The sequence below is a fragment of the Thamnophis sirtalis genome, unplaced genomic scaffold (assembly GCF_051295495.1).
Source record: "Thamnophis sirtalis isolate CommonGarterSnake01/CBP01778 unplaced genomic scaffold, rThaSir2_p1.2 scaffold_14, whole genome shotgun sequence".
NCBI lineage: Eukaryota > Metazoa > Chordata > Lepidosauria > Squamata > Natricidae > Thamnophis > Thamnophis sirtalis.
Genome location: NW_028261394.1, coordinates 46,530,237 through 46,539,863, shown reverse-complemented (window position 1 = coordinate 46,539,863; position 9,627 = coordinate 46,530,237). Strand labels below are relative to the sequence as shown.

The 9,627-nt window shown below is 40.9% G+C and overlaps 1 protein-coding gene across 4 annotated transcripts in view; it reads right to left on the bottom strand.

Moving 5' to 3' along the window:
- Nucleotides 1-1,330: 1,330 nt before the first annotated feature.
- The window catches only part of USP10 (ubiquitin specific peptidase 10), a 28,660-nt gene continuing 20,363 nt past the window's right edge, over nucleotides 1,331-9,627 (bottom strand). For all 4 annotated transcript variants that reach the window (XM_014074162.2, XM_014074158.2, XM_014074160.2 and 1 more), the window contains exons 10-14: nucleotides 9,284-9,455; nucleotides 6,569-6,734; nucleotides 4,320-4,464; nucleotides 3,303-3,368; nucleotides 1,331-2,523 (exon numbers count right to left, since the gene is read on the bottom strand). In XM_014074162.2, coding sequence (XP_013929637.2) covers nucleotides 2,336-2,523; nucleotides 3,303-3,368; nucleotides 4,320-4,464; nucleotides 6,569-6,734; nucleotides 9,284-9,455 — 737 coding nt within the window. In that variant the 3' untranslated portion in view covers nucleotides 1,331-2,335. The remainder of the gene's footprint in view (nucleotides 2,524-3,302; nucleotides 3,369-4,319; nucleotides 4,465-6,568; nucleotides 6,735-9,283; nucleotides 9,456-9,627) is intronic.

Genomic DNA, 9,627 nt, shown 5'->3' with positions numbered 1-9,627 from the left:
TTTCTGAATTCTCTAATATTCCCCTTCCCATTTTACAGTTTCTCCCAGCAGGGAGTTCCTAACCGGTCCGGAGGATACGCTACATACTCACAGATGTTCTGGCAGATGGGTTTCAAATTTCCCAAAAAGTAGAGCCAACTCAATTCAATTGCGCAAGAAAATCTGAAACTCCAAAGATCCAATGGGCCTGGTAAGACTTCCAGTCACTCAAATAATCCTCAGTAAGAGACATGGAAAGGATACTTGGCTTTTGAAAAAGCATCTCCTGGATTTGCGGATACAATTGTTCTCCCATTCTTCTCCCCCAAACGATAAACTCAGCCTAGTGGCTAGAAGTTCTACTTGGTATTGTTAAAAATGTACCCCTGTGTAGACTAGGTAGCAAGTCTCCTTGGCAAAAGCTTAATGTTCTTAGAACAGGGGGGGTGCCTAACCTTGGACACTTTAAAAGACTTGTAGACTTCAACTCCCAGAATTCCCCAGCCAGAATAGTTGGCTCCGGATTATTTAGGAGTTGAAATCCACAGGTCTTAAATTCCAAGGATGTTTTCCTTGGAAATACATCCGGCCCTTCCCTGCTTCCATTTCCTCCTAATCTTACTCCACCGTGCCTTTGGTTCCCCTTGTAATGCATTTGTAATCAATTCGGCAGGGTTGCTCCTTCTCATTTATCCGTTGGGGTTCATTTCACTGTCCCAAGTCTTGATTGGGACTGTCTAGAATTTAAGTAAGCCGGTTTAAACCATTTGCAGGGAGTGAAGATGGGAAGAAGAGGAAACTTTTAGAACATGTCAACTTTGTAAAGGGAAATGCCAGTTTAATATCCTTACTTATGTACGGTATTTCTCCCCCAGCATACCTACCATAATCACTTGCACCAATCATGCAATCTCAAAGTAGTGTACGACCCATTATACTTATCCTTAAGAACCCCGTATCCTGATATCTTCACCCAAACGGATGAGGTCCAAGGTCTGGCTTATTTCCACATATCGGCATTTGCGACATCTACGAGGCAGATCCTATCTAGCTTGCTCGCGATCATCCCTTTCAATTATGAAGGCCATCTCAACAAACCCCACAAAAAAATGGGTGTTTCTTCAATTCCATTCTCTTATTTTTATCATACCCTTTGAGCCAAATGGTATGTCCCAATTACTTTTCGCAATTATATTTGTCTTAAATGAAGGGCAACTAAACCGCATTTCTGTGTGTCTATTTAGCTTACAAATAGCCAGCCTTCATTTCAGCTTCCTCCACTCCACCTCCTACCATTCTGCTATTTTTAGCTGAATCCCCTTCCCCAAAGAACACTCTTAAAAGCTTTAAACCAACTTTGTGACTTTTTTTTTTATTGATGGGCGACAACTTTATACTCCTAGATATCACTACACTGTGTACACTTAGGAACTCAACATTATAGGAGAGCAGACAGCAAAATTAAACAAAGCAGACTAAAAGAAAATATCAACCTTCATTATTTTGCCCATTTTTTTTTGTTTTAAAATCCCATGTACACAGAAGCATAAATGCAGTTTTTAAATCTCTTAATAGCAATAAAGTTACAATCACCCATCTATATAGACTAACATTTTTAACTCCAAGTATTTTGATCTGCAATGTGTACTTAAGCAGTTTTCCATCGCACAATTATTAAAATGAGTATTTTTTTTCCCATATCAGAAACCAGCAACTCTGCATATTGTAAATTTTTTTAAGAGTATTTCTTTTTTTTTTTTTAAAGGAGAAAACTTTTTTTTTCCTTGATAGACACTGGCTCATTTTTTTATCATTTATCAAAAAAACTAATGGGAGAGGATGTAGAAGGGCAGGTCTCTTTTTTTTTTAAAGTTTTTTTTTAAGTAAAGATAAAACATTTTCACAGAAATCTACAAGTTTTGTTGCTGGTGCAAAGGCTGTTCCTATTATGCATTTAGAAAGTGGGAATCCATTGCAAATCCCATTTTAATCTCTTAGGATTTAGCGTTAGCGCCAAAAAAAGGAAAAGGAAAAGAAAAAGGAAAAGGAACAAAGAAAACCCCACAACCTCCATGGGATTCACAAAAAAAGTGAGTTGTTTTAAGCCCAAAGACTTCATTCTGCCAAGTCAATAAGCAACACCAACTAGGTTGTGTTTGCACACCTCTGGAAAGGAACTTTCCCCCTTTCCTCTATTCAACAGTTGCAAAAGGGGAGGAGGAGATGGGAGAGGAGAGGAGAAAGAGAAGAGGACCCTCTGAAGATCACTGAAAAAGAAAGGGGAAGGAGAGAGGAGAAGAGAGTTGGCCTTCTAGAAAGCGGATAATCTGGCAAACACAGCAGAAGATTGGAGGTTTCAAAGCAGGTCAACTCGGCGATAGTACAGGAGGTAGGCTGTGCGCTCGGCTGATGGTTTTACCACCTGGTGTTGAGTAATTACTTTGACAGCTTGGTCATCTATGCGCAGCCAGCCATTAAGACCAATCTGAAAGACATCTGTAGTATAGTGTCCACCAGTCGCGCTGTTTCCATGATGGTAGACAACTGCCAAGAAATTAAATTTAAAAATAAAATTGTTAATGGGAAACGGGAGGGAAACTGGACCAACAAGTTGCAAAAAGAGCCGGTTTGTCAAGAGCCAGGGGTACGGCAACTTTACGGCCTTGTGGACTTCAACTCCCAGAATTCCCAAGCCAGGATTATAGGAGTTGGAAGTCCACAGGCCGTAAAATTGCCTAGTTGCTCATCTCTGCCTAGCTGGGTCCATTTCTGCTGTCACCTCAATATGTTTATATCTCCCTGAAGCTTTGCGCTTGCTACAGCATTACTGAAAATCACAGTGGTGATTTAACATTTGGTGATTTTACAGAGCGTTAAGAGGCCAAGGGGAAAAAAATCGTATTATCTCTCTACCCCTTGGAGTGTTTGAGAGATATATGGGTTTTTTTTTGTAGCAGCTGTGCAACCCCACCCCACCCCAATTTGTGCAACTAAGAAATGATTACAAATTTAAGAAATATCCTCCTCCCGACCATAATCCAAGCAATTATCTCTTGCAATCCATAGCGATGCCTCTCTCGAACAAAGTTCCAGCTGCTAAAGGTTAGATTTTTGCCCTCACAAGTGGGAAGCCTAGAGCAATTTAATTCGCGTTTCTTTGATTTACAGAATAGGATCTAATTAGGATCCTAACTCCAGGTCCTGCAATTTCACAATTCTAAACTTTTGCTTGTAGAATTATCGACTGCTTTAGATTTAGGAAGGGAAGGAGCCAAAATGAATTTTTACAAAATTCTTGACCTTATGGGGTAAAGACTACATACCTGCAAAGAGCCGGTAGGTTCTTTGGCCTTTAAAAATCTTACTTTTCACTCCTGGCGACAGCAGCTCTGAAACAGGACACAGAATATGTGGTGAATTAGCACCTCTGGGAGGCTCGAAAAGAACTTCTGGCTGTTCTTTTTTACATGCAATCAAGCAAGGGACGGGGTGAACTCAAGCAGGCAGCTGACAAGAATCTGTTGGCCTTAGCGCCTCCATTCAGCTGCAGTGGCCCAAGAAATGCAAGGATTTTTTCCAGGGAGTTTCCTTTTAGCTGTTTTGAACTTGACAGGAGGGATAATGAACAAACCCACCTGGCCACATTTGCCTCGTGATAGGGGTCACCAACCTTGGCAACTTCATGATTTGTGGACTTCAACTCCCAGAATTCCCCAGCCAGCATGGGAGTTGAAATCCACAAGTCGTAAAGATTGCCAAGGCTGGAGGCCCCTGCCTCGTAAAATTAAGCTCCAGAAGGGCTCGATTCCAGCCAAAATCTGGACAAGCAAAACATAAAAAGGATTTATTTCAATGCAAAACAATTTTGGCACACAGGTTGTCTTGGGTCTGAAAATGGTGTATGTTTTTGCTTCAAGCACATCTGGAAGAAACCACCAAATTTGCCCCCGTGTACGAGTTACACTTCAGTAATATAAAAGTGACTTGGGAAGCACACGGAGAGTGTGTTTGCTCACCTTCAGCTAGGATCCCTCTCTCACAGCCACACAATCGCTAATAATTTAAAAGGTGAGTAAAGTTTAAAGCCGATTTATACGTCAAAACTATTGGGGGAGGGGGGGGGGAGGCGATACTAAAGATTACACTTGTCAAAATAGTACAATTAAAATGTAGCAAGAGTTTTATCCTGCCAAGAAAGAATGTCTGAGGCATGATAACCTTGGAACTTCTGCAAGGAAAATGTTTTACGGAGAAGTATTTAGAAACAGAGATGGATGACTGTTAAAAAGCTACACCAAAGCAGTAAACCAGTAAACGGCTGCTCTGTTCACGAAATTCACCTTTACTTATTTCCAGGTCAACAGGATATTCGATGTTTTTAATGAGCTTCTGGCACCCGCCTGTTTTTTCATAGACGAACCGCTTGAGGTGCAGCACCAGGACAGGAGGCAGCTCTTCCAACGTTACTCTTCGACTAATCTCTACCTGGCGGAGCAAAAGCAGGATTTGAACTGAATCTCCCATTTCCACCAATGCAATTGTCAAAATCAACCCAACTGGCAATCGATACTTTGAACAGTTGTTACACCCATGGATTATACGGCTTTCTTTGTAGCCTTGCTGATCCCTCATGTTGCTGTATACCGTCCTTAAAGATTGGGCTGGAGTACAAATAAGGCAAAATAAATAAGTAAGGGAGCAAGATTGGTTTGTCATTTCCATACAATTTTAAAAAAAGCAGGACGTTTCTGAAAGGAGCAAGGCAGAGAAGGAAAATGCTTTGAAGCTTCTTCATTTAAAAAAACCTGTGTGCCTCCTTTTCAAATGTTTCAGATTCCTTAACTAGAGTCATCTTTGTGGTTTAGGGAATTTGTGTAAAAATAGTTAAAGAAAATTAAGGATAAAACTATGGATAACTCCCTTGAAATTTCATCCAAGACTTGTCAAAAAGGAGACAAAAGAAGCTTATAGATATACTGGAACTCAGCTGAGTTCAGAATTCGAGGTCAGCTGGGAAATTTCCAAATCAGGACAAAGGGAGTTGTTTTCTAGATTACCCAGAAACAGTACTTGAAGCTTGCAATTACCCTAATTTTCACTCTTTCTTCCTGGCTCTGGTTAAAAAATTAATCACTGAGTCAAAGAGACTGCTTCTGTCTTATAGCCAGGAAACTACAAGCTTAATGTACACTTTTCTTGTTTTAAAATGTTAAATTTTAATAGTAGTGTATGTTTTTGAACTGTAAGCTGCCCAAAAGTCATTTACTGAGACAGGCATCTATAGAAATCAATCAAACAAATGTTAAGAAATGCTACAAAGTGCAAAACTTGAAGCACATAACATTCATGGTCATTTTAAGAGGGTTTTTTTTTAAAAAAATGGTTGTGATACTTGTCCGACAGGACACTAACACATAAATCAGACAAGACTAGCACCTTCAAGCGAACATCCTCTTTTCTACAAACCATAATTGAAACGTTTGAGTTTACAAATAAATGAGAAGACTAAAACCACGTACATTGCAAACCCCAAAAGCGAGGGCCTGGCCAAGCAAAACGTAGGTGGTAAATCCAAGGGCGGGAGGAGGATTTATCCCCGTACAAGGAAGCCTCTCAGGCAGCCAGGGAGATGTTCTCCCACCCACCCCCTCCTCCCACAAGTGTCAGACATCAAATCCAGACAGGCTGCATATGCCCACACATCGTTTTGCAAGGCAACACATTCTCACTCTTGGTTTTTCCAGGCAGGCGGCCTCCCCCCCCCCCCCCAAATCCTGAATGCTTAAAACAGTGTGGAAATGACAACTCTTTTCTAGCGTATGGTGCATCAATGTTTGCAAAGATTCCTTGGGCCTCCTGCATTAAGGCTCCTTTTTAAACAAATAAAAAATGATTATGCTAATATGCCAACCTGCTGCAGTGGAAAAATACCACGAGGCGTGGAACAGTTCTATCAACTGTGCGTTAGTTTGGCTAACCAATGCAAGAAAGCAGAAGGGCGCTGAATTTGCTGGTGGTTGCAAGAGGTTTCAGCAACACACACAATAGCAATAGCAGTAGACTTAGCAGTAGACTTATATACCGCTTCATAGGGCTTCCAGCCCTCTCTAAGCGGTTTACAGAGAGTCAGCATATTGCCCCCAACAATCTGGGTCCTCATTTTACCCACCTCGGAAGGATGGAAGGCTGAGTCAACCCTGAGCCGGTGAGATTTGAACCGCTGAACTGCTGATCTAGCAGTAGCCTGCAGTGCTGCATTTAACCACTGCGCCACCTCGGCTCTTACACACATACACACAAAAAGGGGACTTATGACCGTTTTTCGCACTTATGACTGTTGCAACAGCCTCATGGTCATGTGATCATCTGACAAGCAAAGTCCATGGGGAAACCAGATTCACTTAACAACCATGTTGCTAACAACTGCAGTGATTCACTTAACGACTGTGGCAGCAAAGGTGGTAAAATGGGGCAAAACTCACTTAGCCAAGAGAAATTCTGGGTTCAACGGTGGTCGTAGGCCGAGGACTCACTTGTGTACAATACCAAGCATCTTAAGCACACATTTTACTGTCCGGAGAACACCTACCTCTTGCTTGGTTTTTGTGGTGTAGCCCTGGACAGACTCTCTTGCCACCAAGCTCTCTAGGGCATCCTGAACGGTCCGTATCCTATCGGATTGGATATCCAATTGCAGAGTGAAAAATGGCTGCAGAGTTGCAGATTCTTTCGAACTCTGCTGGTAAACCACAGACCTAAAGAAATGAGGAAGAGTGAAGAAGAGTTCCTGAAAAACTATTTAATTACTGAACCCTAGAAAGACTATAACCACGTCAAGCACTGGGGAATTCAGGAGGGTATAAAGATTTATGGTAAGTTTATGTTCTCCACAAGAATCTGAACTACTAACAGTCAAGGGAAATTAGCGGGTGTTAAGAGAAAGGAATTCAAGGTAAGCTGAACTTGAGAGCTCTTGCGGGCGCACAGGGACTCGGGGCTGATGACAAGTTTGACCCCTCCCTCAGGTCATCTTCTACACTACATTTACTCATACTTTTCTAAAAAAAAATATGATGCACATTAAAACGAAGATACCCCAAAGCCTTTGAGTGATACAAGCACCACAACTGGTTTTATGGAAGGATGAAGTCAGACTTAGTGAGCCTGTTACAAGAAATGGGATGGGGGGGGGGGGGAAATGGGAGTTCGTCTCTTCCCTTTCTTTAGAACTGCAAAAGAAATCAGCTGCATTCACAAATCTCTAATCTTCAACCTAACTATTTCTAGTTCATAGTCTATCAAAGATTTCAGCATCCTCATGGCTGAACGTGCTTAAGTTCATGCATTACATACCGAACATGACATTTCTGAATAAAACCAAGGTAAATCCAATTCAATAAAACTCTGTCCCTTTAATACTGCTTACACAGCCACCTTTCTGCACAGTAGCTCTTTATTTCCTGGTGAAAAGAAACTCTTTTCTCGGTCCACGTTAAGGCCTCATAATAGCACAGCTACTGTTTTTAAGAGGCAACTTGCTCCTTCTATTCATTTACATTAGTGTCCTCTTTGTGACACTGTATGAACCGTCGGGTTATTTATTCAGGCAGAATAGGCTTCATTAGCCTTGAATAGCAGGGAAGCGGCCGCTGTTTCAAATTGTGTTCGCCTTTATGAGGACTCATGTTTTAAATTAGCATTTCAAGAGATGTTTTCACAAAGCACACTGAAGGGGTAATAAAAACCTACAGTAATGATGGGTAACGCAGGTGGAAATCATTTCAATGTTTGTTTTTTTAAATTTGATATATTGCAAAGAAAGCCTAGCCCCCATTTCACAAAACTGGAATCACTGTTTTTGCTTTAGTGAGAGGACCAATCTAGAGCTAAACCTTTAAAAATATAAAAAAATAAAGTCATCCCTACCAACCCAGTTCCATATCTCTCTTTTTTTTTAAAAAAAATGGCAAATCTGTGGACTTGTTCTAACAAGTGTACAAAAGCTGCAACTGGTGAGGACCAACACTGTCATTACGGTGTTTGCAGGAGTTTCTTATTCAGAGCATATTACTCTAAACATTGCTTCTACTTTAAAATGCCATTTGTCTCTCTGCATGAAAAGAGTTTGGGCCTCAAAGGTCTATGGAATCAACTTTGAATCCTACAAGTTTCTACCCGTCTCCGCAAAAGGCCTTGACAGATTCTGGAGTTTCCTCCTTTCAGAGGTCAATCTGGAAACCTAATTTTGCTTTTAAGCAATTAGTAAAGATAGACTTATGTCGCGTGATCTTTATTTTGTGAATGTTCTTTACAGAAGCTCAATATGATTTTAATCCTGATATAGATTTGTTATTCAAAATGTATTCTAGCTATGAAAAGTACTTTTCAGTATTACAAAATTGTACATATCTGAGCCTCATTTTTAAGAGTACGGCTTCCAATTGGAAAAATAGTATTTCCCATGGAGGGGGGGAGGGGATTTCTAAATCGGGGGAGGGGTTTTAAAGAGGCCAAAAATTGTGCAGGAAGAGAAAGATGCTAATTCATCATTTCTGAGAAAGACGTGAAAAATGCAGCAATTTCAAAGGTGTTTTTTTTTCCTCCAAAATGTAAATAATTTCTATCTCCACCACTAGCCTCTCAAAATAACTCTTTCCAATATCCTTATAAGAGATCCTATTTCTGTGGTGACCTACTTTGTAGAGAGAGAGTAGGATGGGTGCGGCAGAAGCAGACAACACATCTGGGATTAGAACTTTGTGGCTCTCTCATTTGACAAGGCATTCTTTTTTTTTTAAAAAAAAAAAGGAAAACAGGAATCCCTCTGTTTCATTTTAATTGCTTTGGATGTAAAAATAGGACACCATACTTACCCGTAAGAACTCCTGTCAGTTTAAATGTACAAAAGGCACTTTGAAAGTACACAAATCTAGTTTTTCAAATGCCATTTATCGTAAATGGCAACGGGGGAAGCAACTATGCTCTGTTTCATTCTATTTCGTTTCATCCTTCAGCTTGGTTTTTCATTTTTATATACTTCTAATTGATGGATCTTCTTTGCAGTGCTACCCCCCCCAAATTCTGGAATGCTCCCCCGTCTCCTATACAGTTCTGAATTTCTCGTTGAAGGCCTTTCTTTTATGCATGTTGATTGCTTGAGATTCCCCCCCATACCTTTTCAATCATTTTTAATTGTCTTACACTGCTGTTCTTACGATTGAATTCAGAAATGTCGACATAGATCACACTCTATCGGAAGCAATACAGATGAGGATAATAATGACACGATTAGAATACCATGTACCTTATGTGCCCACCAAATATGTCTGTGATTGGTGTCTGGACAAAATCTGCCTGTCGAGTGACAGAGGATTTGTTACGCGGGCCGACTTGTTCCCATTCGTCCTCGCTGCCTTCACCTTGTTCTTCCTGTTCATCCTCTTCGTTTACTAGCTGGGTCTCTGGGCCATTGGAAACTGTTTTTCACAGAGGACAAAGAGGGACACGGTCATCCCTGCCCAGGTTCACCACATAATGAAGGGGGACGGATCATATTGTTTTGAAATGGGCTGCGAGGTGACACCAAAGAAACTTTCTGTGCAAAGCAAAGCATGGCTTTTCTCTAAACAAATGGTTTTATTCAAGGGC